The 21,906-nt window shown below is 39.9% G+C and overlaps 1 protein-coding gene across 3 annotated transcripts in view; it reads right to left on the bottom strand.

Annotated features, from left to right (window-relative positions):
* Positions 1 to 21,906, bottom strand: part of LOC145989758 (proton-coupled amino acid transporter-like protein pathetic) — an 89,644-nt gene that overhangs the window by 54,877 nt on the left and 12,861 nt on the right. For 2 of the 3 annotated variants that reach the window (XM_083125056.1, XM_083125057.1), the window contains exon 1: positions 10,065 to 10,389. The exons of the other annotated variant lie outside the window; for it this stretch is intronic. Coding sequence is in view for 1 of the 2 variants with exons in the window: in XM_083125057.1 (XP_082981183.1) it covers positions 10,065 to 10,067 (3 nt within the window). In the remaining variant the exon portion in view is untranslated. Of the gene's footprint in view, positions 1 to 10,064; positions 10,390 to 21,906 lie in introns of those variants that run through there. 3 annotated transcript variants of the gene reach the window in all.

Raw genomic sequence — 21,906 nt, 5'->3', positions numbered from 1 at the left:
CTTGTGTATGGGAATGAAATACTGTATAGTTAAATATCTGTTGCCACGTATTGAAATATTCTAATATTATCCGGTTATAAATACAGATCATGCACGTGACTTTGGGTGGATCGAATCTCATTTCGTCTTAAGCGGTTGGAAGGAAAATATTGGGAGGAAAATTTTGACGATGATCAAACAATTCGAAACACGTGCCGAAAAATGTACACAAAGTAACATATTTACAAAAGGAAACATAACCGCTATATAACAGCCACTAGCCTTAGTCGTATGCTAAGCGCTAATAAACATGAAATACAGGGTGCGCAGAAACAGTGACCCATTTTAAACATTATATTTAAGCATGAAGAATTAGAACAACATATTACTAGTGTACACTGTTTGAAAGAACAATACATACCATTCCTTACACATGTCCCTTTTTGTAAATTATGTCCTTCAAGTGACCACCATTGTTGGCAATGCAATCTTCGGCACGAGCATGCACACTCGCCATAACCTTACGCAGAATGTCTCTTGTTATGGCCTCAATTTCGGTGCGAACGTTGCTTTTTCAATACCTGAATATTTGCTGGCCTGTTAGCATACACTTTGGATTTCAGGATTCCCCACAGAAAAAAAAAAATCACACGCCGATAAATCAGGCGAACGGGGTGGCCAGTTGACATGACGAAACCGAGAAACAAGGTGAAGCAGATACTGTTGTTCTGAACTGCCTGGCCCACCTCGAAATCGTCTTCCGCGTCAGAACTTGTCCATTCCGGCCAATTTCGAAATGCTCCCGAAACAAACGCTGCGTTCTAATGACACTATCAGCACGCTTGCAAACAGTTTCAATTGAAACGCACGATGTTCATTCGACCACCGCTCCATACTGACTGCCAAGGTAATGTAATACGGCGAACAGAAAATGCTTTGAACTGCACTACACAATGGTATAAACAGCAGTTTGGTAGGTAGCCGTGTTTAATAATAGCGCACGATTTAAAATGGGTCATTGTTTCTGCCGCACCCAGTACAATACAAGAACTAAATAAGCACAGTGTGATGCAGCATCAACATAATCATATAAAATAAACTTATGATTCCATTTCTCAGTCTATCTTTAAGAAGGCAGAGAACTTACGACTCCACTTCTCGGTCTATCTTTTAGTAGGCAGAGAACTTACGACTCCACTTCTCGGTCTATCTTTTAGTACGCAGAGAACTTACGACTCCACTTCTCGGTCTATCTTTAAGAAGGCAGAGAACTTACGACTCCACTTCTCGGTCTATCTTTTAGTAGGCAGAGAACTTACGACTCCACTTCTCGGTCTATCTTTAAGAAGGCAGAGAACTTACGACTCCACTTCTCGGTCTATCTTTTAGTAGGCAGAGAACTTACGACTCCACTTCTCGGTCTATCTTTTAGTAGGCAAAGAACTTACGACTCCACTTCTCGGTCTATCTTTTAGTAGGCAGAGAACTTACGACTCCACTTCTCGGTCTATCTTTAAGAAGGCAGAGAACTTACGACTCCACTTCTCGGTCTATCTTTAAGAAGGCAGAGAACTTACGACTCCACTTCTCGGTCTATCTTTTAGTAGGCAGAGAACTTACGACTCCACTTCTCGGTCTATCTTTTAGTAGGCAGAGAACTTACGACTCCACTTCTCGGTCTATCTTTAAGAAGGCAGAGAACTTACGACTCCACTTCTCGGTCTATCTTTTAGTAGGCAGAGAACTTACGACTCCACTTCTCGGTCTATCTTTTAGTAGGCAAAGAACTTACGACTCCACTTCTCGGTCTATCTTTTAGTAGGCAGAGAACTTACGACTCCACTTCTCGGTCTATCTTTAAGAAGGCAGAGAACTTACGACTCCACTTCTCGGTCTATCTTTTAGTAGGCAGAGAACTTACGACTCCACTTCTCGGTCTATCCTTTGGTAGGCAGAGAACTTACGACTCCACTTCTCGGTCTATCTTTAAGAAGGCAGAGAACTTACGACTCCACTTCTCGGTCTATCTTTAAGAAGGCAGAGAACTTACGACTCCACTTCTCGGTCTATCTTTTAGTAGGCAGAGAACTTACGACTCCACTTCTCGGTCTATCTTTTAGTAGGCAGAGAACTTACGACTCCACTTCTCGGTCTATCTTTTAGTAGGCAGAGAACTTACGACTCCACTTCTCGGCCGGATTGCCAACTTGCAGTTTCATGATGCTTCATTTCCTGCTTCTTCTTGTTTTATCAGTTCAATGAAGCTGAATATGTTGGTAAGATCTGTTCCAGATGTCGAGGTTAGTTTGGTTGGACCGATCGCTGGACCAGGTGTGTGACAAGGAGAGCTAAAGATGAAATACACAACAGAACAGAGCACGTAACTCCCTGTAGAAAGACCGTTAAATTTCATTCATTTAAAATATTTCCCTTTCAACCAGTTTAGGCGAAATGGGATTTTGCGAAAGGTCTGCCAGGTCATAAATCACACTACATTATGTTGATAAACGATTAGGCGAAACGAGACTACACGACCCTGTGCATTTGAGTTTTGAAATAAGACATTCGATTCGAGAGAACCGCAAGGCCACGGTACGGGACATTTTTAGCTTATACTAGTTATTATTGTATAAAATAGCAGGAAATAACTGTAGTATCGATTGTATATAAGTTGAGAATTATAAATACTGCTCTATGCCTTTCGAAGTCGATCTGCCCGACCCTGTGGCCGAGTGGTTAGCACATCGCGCTGCGACGCCAAGGGTCCCGGGTTCGAATCCCGGTCGGGCTTGGTTGTTTGTGAATGTCCATTCATCAATTGCATCATTTCATCACTCATCCCCATCTTCGCAAATTAGCCAAGAGGCACAAAACGCGAAGTAAAATAAACTAAATCAATCAATCGAAGTCAATCTGACAAGTATTTTATAACCAAAGAGATGTCAATGTAATGTAAATATGATAAGTTTAATGTAAACACTACATATTTTGAATATTGCTGCGAATTTTATGTACTTTATTCGACTAGTTCGTATTTGGAATTTTCAAAACCGCAAGGAATTTAAAAAAAACAACGGGTAACGCAACCTCATACTAGTGTGTCCGTAAAGTGGTATATCAAATTGAATAAAATTTATTATAAACTCACATTCACAGCTAAGGGCATTTTGCAACAGTGTTAATGTTTTTCTTTTATTCGTTGTTGGGGAAAACATTATTTTCCCCTTTCCTCAACAATTATTAGCTTCTAATCAAGGTGTCCCGGATTTGATAGCCGGTGGAGGCACATAGCGGTTCGGATCCGACTATAACTGTAGGTCCAGTCCCGACTAGTCTATCTGCGCATAAAGCGGACTTAAAACAACAAATACAAACAAGTTATTAATATCTAAACTTGTTAAGTGATATATCGGGTTTGTGCAGTCGCAGTTTTCAAGGCTGCGATTTTCAGCACCGTGCGAGACCTCTCTTGAACTGAGGACGTAAAAAATCTTATGACAGTTTCGAGCTGGAGGTCGATCCGGAAGTGAGGACGTACATAAGTATCTTGCGAGACCGGCGTAAATGTTAGAACAGTTAGAGGGGTAAGTTGATATCACCGATTTCACCTATCCCAGACGGTTAGTCATAGCCACCAGCAGCCGCACGACGGAACCCAAATATAGACACAAAGCCAATATTTATGTGTGCACTATCTCCTGCACAACGGAAAATTCCCACAGATGACCAAGGCACGGTTCAACCATTCTTACCCAAACAGAAGATAGCCTCTTGAGTAAATGTCCCCTGCAAAGGATGACAGAGTAAGATTATCTCAAGGCCAGCACTTCAAATTACGACTTTCCTCGTGATCTAAATTTTACACGTTCCTTTTCCATGTTATATGGGCGATGAGGCCGAATTATGCATGAAACCGATATTACGATGTATTTGATAGGAATATCAATACGTGGCTCCCCTTTCCCATTTTCTTTCTTCCTCTTTATTCTGATTGTTTCTCTTCTTCCAGTCTTTCTCACTTCCTCTTCTTTTTTATTAATTTCTCTCTCCCTTTTCTTCCTGTTTCTTCTCATCTTTCTTAATCTATTTATTGTTCTTTCTCTCTCCCAGTCTTCCTCTCGTGACCGTTTTCCCTTTTATTCCTATTTCGTTCTTTCCATCTCTCTCCCTCATCGTTACTCTATCTCTTTCTTTTCCTCTGCTTCTATTTCTTCTTCGTTCTTTCTCGATTTCCCTATCTTACTCTAGTTCTCTCATTTCCTATGCTTCTTTTTATTTATTTATTCCTCTCTTTCTCGTTCTATTCCTATCTCGTTCTTTCCACCTTTCTTCCTCGTTCTTATTCTTTCCCTTTCTTCTCCTTTGCTTTTCGTTCTTTCTATGTTCCCATTTCTTACTCTAGTTCTCTCATCTCCTCTGTTTCTTTTTCTTGCTTTCTTTATCACTTTCTTTTCCTTTGCTTCTCCTTCTTTTTCGTTCTTTCTCTTAATTTTCTCATCATCTCTGCTTCTCTTTATTTATTTCTTCCTCTCCCTCTGCTTCTCGTGCCTTCTTTTCCTTAAACTTCAAGTTCTTTTCTCTCCCTTTTATATCTGTTTCCTCTCTTTCTCGTTCCTTCTCTCTTCTGTTCCAACACCCGACATCTTGCCAAATTACGCTGTTCTATAAAGTAATTTTCACATGAACAAAATTAGCCACTTTTTACATAGATTTTGAAGTGCTGCATTAACTGTAACTGACCGGCCGTTTCCTTCTTCTCATCTTATATTAGGGGAATAAAACAAAATCAACAAACGGAGTATGATACTGACCACACCACCTAAGTCCAACGACCTATCTTTATAAGCACACAGACATAAACGTACTTCCGGCGGAGTCGTTAGCACAGAGCGCTACAACGCCAGGGGTGCCGGGTTCGAATCCTGGTCTCTGTAATCAAGGGGTCCCGGGTTCGATACCCGGTTCGGATCACACATTAAACTGTAGGTCCAGTCCCGATTAGGCTTACTGTGCATAAAGTGGTCTTAAGACACTAATTCAATCCATCAATGAATAAATCGAATCCTGGTCTGGGCATCAAATCATCACTCGTCATCTTCGCTTAGCCTAGAGCGGCAGCAAAGCGAAGTAAAATGAAACAAATCAACCAATAAGCGTATTATCCGAAGTTTCGTCTCTCATATCTCGTTCTCGTGCCGTGAGCGTCGCCACGAGAAGTTTTCAGTTTCATTTATACTCAGTACAGTATGAATATGGCTTGCATTGAAGGAAAGAGAAAGTAAGAAAGAGAATGAATGAGACAGAAATGAAGAGAGGACAAAAAATACAAAGACAGTGGAAGAGAGAGCAAGAAAGATGACGAGAGAAAAAAATAAGGAGGAAAAGGGAGAGAGAGAGAACATAAGGAAGAACGATAGGAAACCATACGAAAAGGAGAGAAAGATGAGGAAAAGGGGGATAGAAAGAAAGGAAAAGAGAAAAATAAATATGAAAAAGAAAGATAGAAAGAGAAACAAGTGAAAGAAATACGAAGAGAAAAGAAACAGAAGCGAGACAGAACGAACGAGAGCAAGAAAAAAAGCAGAAAGAACGAGAGGAAGAAAAATAGAAGAAGAGGCAGAAGAAGTGTGATTTATTTTACTTCGCTTCTCTGCCACTTTTGGCAAATCGCGAAGATGAGGATGATAAAATTGATGAGAGGACAATCAGAAACACACATGGACAGCACACAACACAAACCACACCGAGGATTATACTGACTGTGAGCCCAGACGCCAGAGCCTTGTTAGTCTGCAAAATCCAGTCCAGGATGTACTACGTGGAAGGACGGTCGAGTGCTTATGGGGAAGTCAGCCCTTACACCCCATTTTGCAATACCTGATAAAAAACGGTTACCCAACAAAGCAAGCATTTTCAGTTTGGTATGCAGTTTCCTGTGCAACATGCTTCAGGGTCATTTCATATCAAATCATCCACAATTTTGTGAAAATGCCATCCACCATCCACGATTTTGATGAAATTCGGTACATTTAGAACTTTTGATGCAGATTCCAAAAATGTCGATTTTTTTTTAGATTAGTCAAGGGGTTCAGAAGTCACGAGCTATTCAAAACCTCCGTGTACGCCACATGCGGCTCCACTTTGAATGACAAGCATTAGGTTTTAAATGATTGTATCTTCCCTCAGGTTCGCCTTGGCCTTAGAGCCTTTAAGTTTTTCTTCTTTTGTTCAGAATGTTGTAAGCCTTCATTTAAATAAGGTTTCAGATGAGTGTATCAATACCCATGTATTTTCATGTATTTTTAACAAAAATCAAATGACTAACTTCCAACAGCTAATTTGATGTATTGCCCTCCCCCCACCCCTTCGATTTCCCTCGAAATGTATATATAGGTAGCTCAGAGTGTGTACTAATGCCCACTGAAAAATTAGGATAGGCGGTTAAGAGACAGGGTGATAAAAAAGTGATTGGCATCAGATGATATTAAAAATTAATGTTATTAAATATGCTTGTGTATTTAGCACAATATTAAACAAAGCTAAAAATACAATATGTTTTAATATATAATATTCAAAATTTCTCTTTACTGTGTGTCAAGGTAAGAATCAAATTAGAGGTTTAAGTTAGTCTTTTGTTTTTTTTCTAAAAAGTACATGTAAATACATGTTTACTGATGCACTCATCTGAAACCTTATTTAAATGAAAGCTTACACCAATCTGAACAAAAGAAGAAAAAGTTGAAGGTTCTAAGGCAAATCTGAGGAAAGACACAATCTTTTTAACCCCAATGCGTGCCATTCGAAGTGGAGCCGCATGTGACGTACACGGAGATTTTTAAAGGCATGTAACTTCTGAACCCCTTGACCAATCTCAACAAAATCGACGTTTTTGGAATAAGCATCGTGTACCGAATTTTATCAAAATCGGAGATGGTGGGTGACATGGCCTGGATGATTTTACATGGAATAGCCCTTCAACCAAACAAGACACAGTTCCACTCAACACCCATGTAGCAAACTCACACAGAACTTATTCCCCATCAAAAAAAATGCAAGAACATAAACCAACCTGACAACCGTTACAGGAACATGAACCAACCTCACTGGGGCCGCATTCTGCTACTGTATCATCGTCAGAGGAGTCACTCATCATGACACTGACCGGTTACACGATTCTCTACTTGAATCCACGACACCGAAAGCAGCAACAGTGTTACTCTACACACCGAAACCTTCCGAAGCGACCACCTCCACGTTTATGATGAGAAAATCTATCACTGAAAGCCACGCGAAGGGACAATCCTACCCTCTTTCCAACTCCAATGGACCTTCTACTACGGAATCAGCATGAGTAAATACGGCATCTTTACATTCACCGGGAACACGACACGAATCTATCTGATGGAAGCAATACTTCGCTTGTAGACACAAGCTAAAGCAACCGGTGACACGGGCAAATAAACAAACGGCAAGGAATATGTATTCAGTCTGGGCAGCTTCGGGATCTGTACTCACTGATTGATTTGGTCTATTTTACTTCGCTTTTCTGTCACTTTTGACCAACCGCAACGATGATTTTGATGAAGGAGCACTCACAAAGAATACATTCTCTCGAGCTATCGACCAGGTGAGTTGTGGAAAATATTCCAAGCTTTCGAGAGCTAACGTCACTCTCATCTTCAATCCTTGGAATATTTTTCCACAACTCACTTGGTCGATAGCCCGAGAACAGAGCAAGGAAACCTTCCACACTGCAACTTCCAGATTCTCACTCGTGCAACGTCCCATATTCCATTTCCTTACAGTGCCCGGATCGGCAGACTGCTTGTTATCTAGGAACACTGTGCGAATTAAGCTTTTTGCTTTGGGAGGGGATGTCCACTCAGTGCGGCATTTGCGATTTCATTTTTGGAGTTAGGTTATTTTGGGTCATGCAAATATGTATATACAGGTGATGGACAAAAATATGGAAACACCACATCAGAACGGGTGATATCGACGCAATTTTCCCACTTGAAATCGGACGAGGTGAGACATTTTCTTGTTTTGCGCCGTGAGATAGGACTGGTAGGAGTCGGCAGTTGTACTGTAGATAGCGTGCAGTGCAGTTGAAACTGAATAATGTCCGAACTGACAGTGTTACAAAGAGGGCAAATTGTTGGTGCCCGCCTTGCAGGCGCCTCTGTTACCAAAGTAACCATGTTATTTGGCGTATCGAGAGGGACTCTATTCCATTTTCTTTGAGGGAGATAAAACATCCCTGGCTGGGATAAAAATAATTTTCTTTGCCGGGGGTGTTTCTGGCATCCAACCCGTTAATTCGCACACTGTCTAGGAGTATCTAATAGCCAACCGATCCATGAACCAGCAACACACTTTATACTCCTTAGAAACTATACCCTGTCCCAGCTAATTGTAGAGCAGGGCCGCGCATATCGGCAGAGGAGGAGGAGGAAAATCGAGTGGTGAAAGCGCAGCGTTGCCAACCGTACGGTCCTGACTGTACATGTACGTATGTACGGTCCAGACCTTAGTCCGTACGCTAAAAGCACGGCTTGTCAAAATTTGCTCTTGCAGTTTTATCCCTAATATTTCCCTAAGAAATTCTTAAACCAATCATACGGACCTGAGACAAAAATACGGTCCGTTTGCCATGTGCATTCGGTATTATCCTTTTCAAAAGTTTGCAAGAAAAGGGTGACTCCCGTCGCCCATTACACAATACCGTTTCTCTCACTCTTCATTGGTGGAGCCGTCTCGCGTCACTACTTGCGCAGAGACTTGTTCTCGTTCGCCTGGTCTACAGTTAGCTGGTACGGAGTTTAGCATGCACATTATCTTCTCTGTACACACAAGGATCCAGTACAGATCTGGTACATAACGTTCTAGGATGCCTTTTGCTCTATTAAGAAATGCACTTTAAGGACGTTGTTCTACGAGTTTCCCGCAGTTTATCACGCAGTAGTCCCTACACACGGCAATTTCAGATCCAATGGCAACTCTTAAAAAGTGTTAATAACGTTTATGTCGTTTCCTTGCTACTTCATTAAAATTCGTAAACGGTGGAAGAAAACAGGTGATGTAGGCCATTGATTAGAAGTTGAATCCATAATTCTGGATGAAGTGTCAAGCTTTTATATTGAAAACAGCGCTACACTGCGATAACACAAGTACAACAGAACAGCCAAACATAAGTTTCGAATTCAGGAGAATGTTTTCTAACCAGAAAACGACATTTGTCAATGTTAATAGCTGATTTAGACTTCTTTAAAGGATATTCCTTGTTACTTTAACATTACTACATAAGATCATTAATGAAAACTTAAGACGTAGCATCACACTCCTCGAACTTTCCCTCCGAGTGCCTGGACATAAAACACGGAGCAAGGAAACTTTCCACGAACTGCAACCCTCAGAGTGCCAAACATACAAAGTTCCTTATTCCATCCGAAGAGAACACTAAATTGCTGACTAAGGCATAATTTACTGTAAAATAAGACACTGTAAACGTAACGCTTTCACCCTCTAACAGAGTCTTCTTCAGACGAAGATTCACAATAAATTGAAATAAAGATACAAACACCATGGTTTATATACAATCGCAGTACAGGGTCTATGCACAAAACGTATGAAGGCGCCAGTCCTTATCCGATACATTTCCTATCAGGAATTCCTAAGTATGGAGTCTCCTGACAGGTAATTCACACTCTACCTGATAGGTATATATGTTTATAAGTGTCTTATTTTACAATAAATTTTGCCTTTGTCGGCATTTTAGTGTTTTATTAAACATGGGAACAAGGCTTAATAGTGTCACAAATAGATATCTTCAGCTCATATTCGTCTTTTATCACCAACCCACACAAGATCGTGCACTAGTAATGATATTGTGAAACTAAGCATGGAACTGTTTTGTTTTGTTTTTAATATTAGTCTACTGTTTCACTATTGTTTCTCTCCGGGTTAAATTAACTTCTGCTGTATTGGAAATTTCAATAAATAACTCTATTTTGACATATTAAATCAGTAAATACGAATATATTCAAACTAATTGAAGGTAAAATCCTTGATAAATATAAACTTACCATTCATTCAAACGTTCCAACGAGTATGAGGCCAAAATTTGCTTTTGACAAAGCAACTGCTATTGCACTAAAGTATTAAGTCGGCACAGCACTGCATGTTACTTCACGATGACCACACAGAAAGCACAATGAAAATTACGAAAATATGAATGATTTGTCGGTCATGGAACCATGCTGAGGAATCAACTGGAAGATACTTCCAGGAGCTCCAACAGAACAGCTCAGCATCTGGCGTTCTTATACCATGCGGCAGCAAACAGCAACTTGTTGGCACAAAGATTAAGTAAAAGTTATCCCGCCAATCGTTCGTTAAAAAAATAAACAATTCAGTACCAACACGGGCAACAAAAGTCAAACGAATGGGAATTCCTGATGCATTTCAGCCAAAAAAAAACAAAAACAATAAAGATTACATGGATAACAAAAAATGTTGACTTGAGGAAAGGAATTTTCCCAGTTTCTTCAAAGAGAGAAAGGTCATCCAACGTGCGAATGACGAATTGTTACTTCCTCCAGTGCTGGAGGTTGCGATAACCAACGCACTCCCTTTATCTGCCGCGAAAGAGTTAGTCGAAGTAACAGGTCAAGAGGTCGGGTACTTTTCCACTGCATTTGCAAACAATGGCGATTAGGTTTATGGTGTTCTGCTTTCACAAGCTGTTCACGTGGTCGGAAACACTATACAGTGACGAGAGTGAAGTCCACGTATCCTGTAACTCGCAGATCAGGTCGGGTCGCACAGCAGACGCCCAACTGTCTGCGAATCAGGAAAAGGTTTATCCTATATTCATATGGCTTTGTTTTCCATAAACAGATCTGGTCAAGAAGACGTGATTTCCACTGAGGATGAGAGGAATCAGGTCCCGAGTTCGAATCCTGCACTGGCTATTCTTTGTGAGAGTTCCTTCATCAATTTAATAGAATCATCATCACTCATCCTCATCTTCACGATTAGCCAAAAGTTGCAGAAAAGCGAAATAAAAAAAACAACAATAAACTAACCAAGTTTTGAAGAATCAAATTTTAACGCATTTCGATATGGAGATTCGAAAATTGGGCACCGAATTCTAGTTTCGAGAACCGGGCAACGAATCCTAGGTTCGAGAACCGGCCAACGAATCCTAGGTTCGAGAATCGGGCAACGAATCCTAGGTTCGAGAACCGGCCAACGAATTCTAGGTTCGAGAACCGGGCAACGAATCCTAGGTTCGAGAACCGGCCAACGAATCCTAGGTTAGAGAACCGGGCAACGAATTCTAGGTTCGAGAACCGGGCAACGAATCCTAGGTTCGAGAACCGGCCAACGAATCCTAGGTTCGAGAACCGGGCAACGAATACTAGGTTCGAGAACCGGGCAACGAATCCTAGGTTCGAGAACCGGGCAACGAATCCTAGGTTCGAGAACCGGGCAACGGATTCTAAGTTCGAGAACCGGGCACCGAATCCTAGGTTCGAGAACCGGGCACCGAATCCTAGGTTCCAGAACCGGGCAACGAATTCTAGGTAGGTTCAAGAACCGGGCACCGAATTCTAGGTTCGAGAACCGGGCAACGAAACCTAGTTTGAGAACCGGGCAACGAATTCTAGGTTCAAGAACCGGGCAACGAATCCTAGGTTCGAGAACCGGGCAACGAATCCTAGGTTCGAGAACCGGGCAACGAATCCTAGGTTCGAGAACCGGGCAACGAATTCTAAGTTCGAGAACCGGGGACCGAATCCTAGGTTCGAGAACCGGGCAACGAATCCTAGGTTCGAGAACCGGGCAACGAATTCTAGGTAGGTTCAAGAACCGGGCACCGAATTCTAGGTTCGAGAACCGGGCAACGAAACCTAGTTTGAGAACCGGGCAACGAATTCTAGGTTCAAGAACCGGGCAACGAATCCTGGGTTCGAGAACCGGGCAACGAATTCTAGGTTCGAGAACCGGGCACGAATTCTAGGTTCGAGAACCGGCCACCGAATCCTAGGTTCGAGAACCGGGCAACGAATTCTAAGTAGGTTCAAGAACCGGGCACCGAATTCTAGGTTCGAGATCCGGGCAACGAAACCTAGTTTTAGAACCGGGCAACGAATCCTAGGTTCGAGAACCGGGCAACGAATCCTAGGTTCGAGAACCGGGCAACGAATCCTAGGTTCGAAAACCGAGCAACGAATTCTAGGTTCCTAGGTTCTCGAGAACCGGGCAACGAATCCTAGGTTCGAGAACCGGGCAACGAATTCTAGGTTCGAGAACCGGGGAACGAATTCTAGGTTCGAGAACCGGGCACGAATTCAAGGTTCGAGAACCGGGCAACGAATCCTAGGTTCGAGAACCAGGCAACGAATTCTAGGTAGGTTCGAGAACCGGGCAACGAATCCTAGGTTCGAGAACCGAGCAACGAATTTTAGGTTCGAGAATCGGGCAACGAATCCTAGGTTCGAGAACCGGGCAACGAATTCTAGTTTCGAGGAATCGGGCAACGAATCCTAGGTTCAAGAATTGGGCAACCAATTTTATGTTCGAGGGGAAGTTTCAACTATGAAGTTCTCAATGGAGTTCCCTTGGTCACTCTGCAAAGGTCAATGCGATAATCAGGATCCTGCGACCAACTTGGACACAGTTTGGAATGGTGGTTTTTACTGCTGCACCGATGCGATTCTTCAAGTCGGGAAGAACTAATTTTTTTTTTGAAGTCCCATTTAGGCACACGCAGGCTAATCGGGATTGAACCTACAGTTTAAAGTGGGATATGAACCACTGTGCAGTGTGCCTCCACAGGGTATCTAACCCGGGACCAAGCCGGAAAAGATTCTCCTAGAAATCTTACACGGCAAAATGTTGCACGAAAGCAGATCGGGCGATCTAGGAGGCATATCAAAAGTTGGCGATCAACATCACAGTGAATCCATCTTCACTACTAGTGTCGCGTGGGGAAGGTGGGTAGAATTGAACCGGTCAGTCGACTATTCTGGAAATTAGCACAATGCATTTCAAATTAGAAAGGCTAAAATAAAAGCCTATTAATTCTATAGTAGATAGTTTAATGAATTGTGTATACCAGCAGAACGACAACGAAATGATTTAGCTCGTAAAATGTACTGCAACATCTAGGAACAGAACTCAGAAAAATTTCATGTTTTCACATTTCACCACGGAAACAAATCAATGCGTTTCGGTATATTGACGGTATAACGTGACAAAAATTAAAGGGAAATCGTTATGCAGGATATTCACTCACTTGTTAGAAGAGTATCCTCGAGGACATAATAATGATAAATTATCAATAAAAATAATAGTTTGTAGTTATTAATTGTAGTAATGATCGTTTCATTATTATTCAATTATTCAACTTTATATGAAAGGTCAGACCCCACCTTCTTCTACAAAAATTACTGACGATGCATATTATGTTACCAATCGGTGTATTCAGGTTTTCTCGGACATGATAGTGGTAGTGAAGGGCGAGGATGTGTGTTCCACCGGCATGAAATCTAAAGTTATCACTAGGGCTATGATTTTTATGACCTAAAATCACCAAAATATGCAAAATAAAATATGCTCTTATGACCTAAAATTTAACAAAATATGCACTATAATTTGAAAAATATGCACTATAATTTGAAAAATATGCCCTTATAACTGGACTGTTCAAACATCAATATCTAAATGCTGTATATTTTCACATACGTACTATTTTCAGTTCAATTTATGGGCCCTGAGTTGCAATGCACAATGAATACTTTCTCTAAATTTTCAAATAAAAATAAAAAGATTTTGCTGCAGTAAAGAAAAAAAACCTCGAGTGAATATGGAAATAAGAACGAATCCACTTCGAAAATGACTGTATATTTCTTGAAAAAACGAAAATATGCTGAATATGACCGAAAGTACATCAAAATATGTTCTATCACGCAGAAATCGCCAAATATGCCAAAATATGACCTTAAAAAGCACCTTAATTTAAATAGTTTCTTCATAATGTGAGTTTCTATATATTTATGGAACACATCACCCTTACCGAAGAAAATATGCCAAGTCATGAAAATCCTAGCCCTATGGCCCGTGGCAGGTTAAGTTTGCAGCAACTTTTTGCATATATAGACCCAAACGTGCGCGCAGAATATAGTTCCGCTGCTATGCTATGGATTTTCTCACTGTCTGTGATACGAACAGTTCGGCGGTTGAGGCAAGACTTGCACGGGAGATACTGAGTGAGCTCCGTGCTCGAGTGGATTAATGCATAAAACCTGCTGCAAATTTAACCTGTCGTGGGGCTTAGTTATCACCATACGGTTACAGTTGTGACATCGGTCATCCAATTAGCATGGCGAGGTACGTTGATAACGTGATGATAATATCATTAATTAAAAAAAAGAGAAAGAAATCCCCGTGCAGTTTGAGTTCGAGATAGCACAGAACTCCTTGACTTTGTTTCATTCCTTCGCAGAGTGAGCTTCTGAAGCAAACTTTCGCCGACCTTAACGGAGGAGTGCTTAGCACACCGTGCTACGACGCCAAGGGCACCGGGGTCGAAACCCGGCTTGGGCATTGGTGTTCTTTGTGTGTGTCCCTTCATCAATTTCATCATATCATCACTAATCCTCATCGTCGCGATTAGCCAAAGTGGCAGAAAATCGGCGATAAATAATACTCCCTCTGTCCCATAATTATTTTCCGGTACACCTTTGTTTGTTGTCTCATAATAATTGCCCGATATTCAAACTGTGGCATTGGTGTATACAGAAGAAGAACATGAAACACGGGAATGAGTCATACAACTTTACTACTCAAGGATCAGTACAAATTGTGCTTTCCATCTGCCTCTTCGTCTGTCATTCCTGTACTGTCATTTTGGCATACAGGACTATAATTATGGGACAGAGGGAGTAATAATGAAATCAAGTAAACTTTCATACTGGCTTTCAAAGTTTGTTCTAAATCCACTTTTTACTCAGACAGTCTCATCTGAACTGGACCTATAAACAGTATAAAGTGGGACCCGAAGCACTGTGCAGTGTACAGTCATGGAAAAAAGTACTTCCCCCATATAGCCTTAATACCAATAGTCTTATAGGGGAAGTATTTCTTTCCACGACTGTACACCAACTAGAACTCATCAATTACAAGCCGATAGTGTTGCCCCTATGATATCCGAAACGCACAGGCATCACTAGCGTATGCAAATAGAAGGCTTGTGATAGGTATAAGTATGCCAGATGAATGATTTTATCCAACGCAACTGCTTTCTTTATTTTTATACATCTCAAGCAGCTAATACATATATTGAACTACAAACGTAATTTTTCTATTGTTATTAAATTTTACGCGCTAAAAAAAATAAGGAGAATGTTTGGTCACAAAGCTTATGTTGTGTGTCCTATCACATAAAAATCTCATTTTTGTAATTTTTCGAAAATCATGGTACTATTTGTTCCTCAGAAAAAGTCGCCGTGGTGTAGGGGGTGAGAACTTCCCGTAAGCACCCAAATGTCGACTTCACTTCCATGTAGTACATTCCGCTAAACTGAATTTCTGCAGGGCAACGAGGATTTGGTGTCTGGATCTACAGACAGCATAATCCTCTGCAGGGCTCTGTGTGTGTTGTCCCTCCTTTATAACCTCAACTTTCAATCTGGTTAAGGAGATTTTAGTGCAAATGGCCTAAGTGCTGACGTACACACAATTTTCACTTCATTCATTGATTAAGCGGCAGAATAACTTCTGATCTGGTTCCTGCATAAGTTTTCAATCGAACGCATTTTTAATTTGGTTATTCTGTTGAAATACAAATTAACTTACTTCTGTTATTAATTATAAAAATGTATTTGCTTCTTCCGAACCTTCACGATGACGTTATGATAACATCGTCACATTATAATGAATAGGTCCCGGATTCGATCCTTAGTGATTTGAACCCTACTTTAGACTATAAGTCTATATAGTTCAAGTTAATCTATGTGACACATTTTAAAAATAAAACTTGCTTTTTCCTAATTTGAAATGAGTGATATTTCGGGGAGGTTCGACTGACCCGTTCAACCCCCTCCCTCCCCCAACTGCGACGCCCATCGTGGGCATCATACCCGGAGAACATACAGGGATGTTTATACAAGGAATGAACGTATTGTTTCCCCATCCAATCATTTTCAATTGCGAATACACGTCACAATTCAATTTTTATTGACTGACCCTACATTTAGAGGGCGGGGGGAGGCTGGGCATTTTAGTACATGGGGCAACGTTAATATCAACTGCTGATTGCAGAATCCTGAATGCCGCCAAAGAAGGACAGCGGCTGCTGTTTGCAAGGCAGTTGCTATGAAAGGCTATGATTAATCCACTCATTGACCCAAAATGCCAGCGGCAAGATAAACAACGACCGACCATGACTTCATGGGTTTCAAAATCCTGTAAACAGAACGTAATCTCTTGCTCTTAGAAACCGGCAGCTGTGCATAATTTCCTAACAATTTGATAAAAAGTTATATTGAGGAAGTCGCTTACAGATATGCGTAAGGTTAGTAACGGAAAAACAAAGAAAAATGGGAAACAGCAAAGGAAACCTGCAACGTGCCACCACTCGTAACTCCAGAGCATGGAGATCCGAATTGACAACACACCGCTCCTTGCTCCGGCTGGTCAGTTGGAAGCACGAGTTCTCACCCAGGGATCGGGATTAAGACGTTCCACATTCCTCCAGGAAGGAAACCACCGAATTGCGACACGTGACAGTAAATAAAATTCAAATACTTTATAATTAAAATGTTCAAAATCTTTAATCACGAATCGCGCGCGTACATACTGATTCGCACAAGTTAAAATTGTAAATTGTTGGGTCATGCACGCTCGTAGGCAGTGATAACCAATTTATTTAACACGAGAGTCCGCGCACCGCCTTCACAGTTAATAGCAAGACCTCAACTGCCTACCTTAAGCGCGAGGCGCAGCATAACAGATTGTTCTATCTTACAATAATACAAACTCATAACATAAAATAACACAAGAAAAACTGATAATTTATACAACACATCAATGTTAATTAGCGATAGTAAGCTAAAGTTCAGGTTGGCAACAATTAAAAATGCCAACGTGGAAGTTTTTACATCGCCAAAAACACGAAGCGTGGTTCCCCCACTCCTAACATAAACAGCCAATAGGAAAACGATATTTTATTGACAACGAGGGAGATATACCTTGCTATAATATTACAATATTAAACTATATAGAAATAACTAAACTGATTTTATCAAATAATTCATATTTGCCCTTGCACATAAAAATGATTAAATAAAGATTTAGTTTATAACGAATACAAATTACTTCAATCTTGTACATTGTTGAACAAAAATCGATATTAAGAAGAAATGTATTTAACTTGTGCTTAAACAACAAAATTTGCGTGAAAACGTTGCACATATTATTTGGGATAATTATTAGCCTATAAATTCTGAATAAATGTTGCAAAAATACGCGAATAATATTATAACATAAGATAAAACGTAAATATATACATGAATTATGAAAACAATTAAGTATAAATAATTTAATCCAAGTTCTTAACTTGAAAGTATACGAATAAGATAAATGACAATATACGACTGAAATTTGCCTAACATGGCGGTCGTTACAAACCCGAAACAAGCAGGGAACGAGTAAAGGACTGGCAACGAAACACCCAGAAAAAGAGGAAAATAGCAGGGGCTGACAACGAGGACAAAAAGTAAAATAGTGAAATAACGAGGACTGGCAGCCGAGACACAAAGAACAGAGCAAAAAATAGCATGGACTGGCAACGGAAGTTCAAAGAAGAGGAAAGTAATAGGGCAAAGGAAACACAAAGAAGAAAATAACAGGGAACTGGTAGCGGAAACAAAAGTCAAAGGGGGAAATAGCAGGGGACTGGCAACGGAAATACAAAGAAAAGATAGAAAGTAAAGTAGAAATACAAAAAGGGCCAAGTCCAGGAGTAATTTAGCAACGGAAATAAAAAGAAGTAGATAGATAGTAACAAAAACACGAAGGGGGTAGCACAAAGAGGGAGAAATATAGTTACCAACAGAAACTCGAAGCAACGGATACGCAAAGACAAGACGAAAGTTAGTGAATTAAAGTAGGAAGTATGTAGAATATTAATCACGGCTCTCAGTTTTATGCATATTCAATATTATTTTCTTTTGTTAAAAACAAAACAAACAGTGGGAATTTAAAATATGAAGTGCACATTTAACCATCATGTAGGTATAAAGAATTCACAAAGAAGATAGGCTATGGAAACTTGCTTTCATTTCAAAACAGAAACTACCAATAAAACAATTTGTTTCAAATTGTCATTTTCAAGTGGACATGAAAACGTGGACAGTTTGTCACATGCTTATCTGTCAATACATGGACGAAATGATTATCCAACTTCAAAAGATATACGGAATCAGTTGCACCATTGCAGACTGTCCAATGATGGATGACCTCTGTTGGCATAACATGGCATCTTTTTTAATGTTTCAAGCTGACCTTTAACAGCGTTACAATATTATTCCCAATGTCGAAAAATTCACGTGATGCTCATGTTTACTCCAAGGGAAGGTTGCAAAAATTCAAAGATCTTGGAACGAACTATCAAGGTCATTTTCTTTTTCTCTAAAAATAAATATCCGCTCGCGTAAACAAGCGGTATTGTCACATTCAACACAGTTGCATAAAACTCCACAATCGATATGTTACATTTATGCAACATTTCTCTCTCTCTCTCTCTCATTCTCTGTACATGAGAATCACGAGGGGGGTCGAACGTCGATCCTCCCTTGAATTTGGTATTGTTTACTTCAAATATATTTTCACATAAATAAAGTTCAGTTCATAATTCCAGCAGGGTAACCAAATACCATTCTTATCTTGTGAAGTGTGTGGCAAGTGTGTTACGATGACAGACATGCATGCAATAAATTTTTAATGTCTACGAGAAAGAGATACTTGGATAATTTACAAAATTGTACGTACATTAGGAAATAATATGAAAATGTACATAAGTGATAAATTTTGTTCGTAACTTGGAAGGAATTTGAAGCATAAAACATCTTGATGCGCAAATCGATCTTTTATTTCCGAACAGCGGATACTTCACAATAACGGACATTTTAACGTTCCTCATTGTTGTTCGTTTAGAAAAGTTCCGAAATGTGTATATACTAGAGATGGGCCGATAATTTTTTTTGGACGAAACCGATAAAGTACAGACATAAAATTTCCCAACAACAGATATTCTACTGATCCGATATCAAATTCCAAATGATCCTTGAAAAACTTGAATGGTTCATTTACCTCCTTATTAAATGTTCCAGGTAACTGCAATGCAAGAGAAGGTGCATATTTAGACATTTTCTTTTTTAAAAACGTAGGGCATGGTGTTCCATAAAAATTATAACAAAATAGCAGAATTGTGCACAAAATTATATTTATAGATATATCGGATCGGTAAAATAATCGGTAATTTTACCGATAAACCGATATGCCTATATGGCTAGAGTACCGATTAATCTGCCCCATCCTTAGACTATACCTGTAGTGTCCCCACTCCAACAACCCAGATAGTCACAAATTAGCAACCAGAGGGAGGATGCAAAAACTATAAGGAATATACACTGGAGAACTAAGATCTACATACCCTTAATTAAAGATGAGGGACACTTGGCACACACAAAGATATAACACAGGACAACATACAACTCCAATGACTGTGGATCGAGGCGCCAGTGCCTCGTTGGCTTGCAACAATGCAGTTAGGGGGGAGGGATACTACGTGGAAGAGTCTTCCGAAAGTCACTCTTTACACCCCAGACACACACACACACACACACACATTATCAACGAAAGTTACAGGATGATTCATTGGATTATCCGATCGACTATCTTAAATTTAATACATATTTCAAGTTAATTATATTAAAAAATACCCTGCCCTTTAAGCTTTCAGACCGAAGCGACAATTTTCATATTGTATATAGTGTGGCTTCAGTCTGCTGGTGCGTAATGAATGTGGCCGTAAAGGGTTAATAGTGCCAATGCTGTTGTTAGTCATTAATATTGTATATCAAGTTACCATGGGAATGCGTACAAAAAAAGAACAGCGAAAACCGCTCATAACTTATAGTGCGAATATTTAAGTTTCGTGGTTATTTGAGCAACACTCAAAAAGAGACCGCTCACAAGAAAACAAGTAGCAAAGGCCAGTCTAAGACGCAAACTTGACTTATCATCCGCCACGTAATCTTAGCACACGTAAACAACGAGAAAAAGGGCAAACACATCAGTTTGGGCAACATATTTACTGTATAGCAATATGATCGCATTCCAGCTTTGATAACGCTTGACGTGTTATGCACACGACAGAGAAAAAAACTTATCACGTGCCTCCTACATTCAAAGAGAGATATTCCGATTTGGAATTTTTAGTTATAATTGCATATTTGCATCGATTAACTGAGGTTATTTTACGTCGCTTTTCTGTCGCGTTAGGCTAATCGCAACGATGGGAATGGTGATACAATGAGATGGATAAGCGGACAAAGACTGGAAATGGAAATGACCTATGTCAATTTTTTATTTTTCAGGAGAGACCTTTAAAGTTTGATATGGTGGCTACATTCATTGGACCTTTGTCACCATTACGTTTCAAGTTTGTAGCATTGCAAAGACTGATACATTGAAGCCTCTCTGAAAAGTAGCAGTTGTTTGGTTAGGTATTTATGCTGTAATTAATCATTGAAATTTCAGATAGAACAATTACACGCAACACAAACTTTGATTTGAAAGAGCCAGTCATATGGAACACTATATTTTAGAAATGAGATTAAGTAATTTTCTGGTAATGGAAATGAAACAACTTCACTATAAATTTGTTATTCAGAAGCAATCAATCAACTACTTTGATTCCACTATTATTCAATTTCTTTGTCTGTTAGCAACAAAAGTAAGGTTCGAAGCCTACTACAACTTCTAAGCAGCTCCCACAAGTAACCGAGGTTAGAATCCAAGTGGTTTATCTCATACTCAGGCGGCGCTTGTGGTTGGTTGAAGGAAACTGTCGTAAAGTTTCATTGGCTGTTGCGTTCTCGTGGCTGCTTCCAAATTTTGCAGATGAACCAAAAACACACTCAATATATCAATATTGGTTGTATGTAGGCATCAGACGATAGCAGAGATACAACAATTGCTTACAACCAAAACATCACGATTTGTTTACAATTTGGAGACAGAACATTTACATTCTCAATGGACGATGTGGAACACAACACAATTACACAGACGATTATTCTGGCTACAGGTCCATCATTTCTAATTTCATCCGAAGACTTCGGCTTTTGTTCCATCTTTCTTTTTTAATGGTATTAATACAGGGTGTCTGAAAAGTCCCGTAACTGAGACTTTGAACGTATGTAACTTGCTACAAAAAGCGTTAGACATGAACCTTGCACTGAATATTAAATTTGTTTATGTGGATCTTTTAAAAACATTAAACAAGGAAATGATTCTCTACATGAACGTTCAGTATGAAGAAAAAGTACTAAGGTGTAAAACAATGATTTGTACGAAGTTAAAAAAAATGGATAAAAAGCAGCTATGAAGTAGCAATAATTTTTGATGTATCGATGGTCTTTGTGGTATTTATAGAAATAAAGAACTATAATTTTTTAAGTATTTTATGCAATACAGATGACGTATGGGGGTTAATTATGACATTTTCATAAAAATAAGTTTCTTTTTCGAAATTATGAGGTGTACTGGCAACATTGGTCGTGTCAGAGGGCAGAACCACATGTGCCCGACATCTGGCTGTCATTCAATCAATGCAGGGATGAAATAAATAGT

The sequence above is a fragment of the Lepisma saccharinum genome, chromosome 7 (assembly GCF_977018435.1).
Source record: "Lepisma saccharinum chromosome 7, izLepSacc3.1, whole genome shotgun sequence".
Taxonomy (NCBI): domain Eukaryota; kingdom Metazoa; phylum Arthropoda; class Insecta; order Zygentoma; family Lepismatidae; genus Lepisma; species Lepisma saccharinum.
This window is presented reverse-complemented; position numbering and strand designations above follow the sequence as displayed.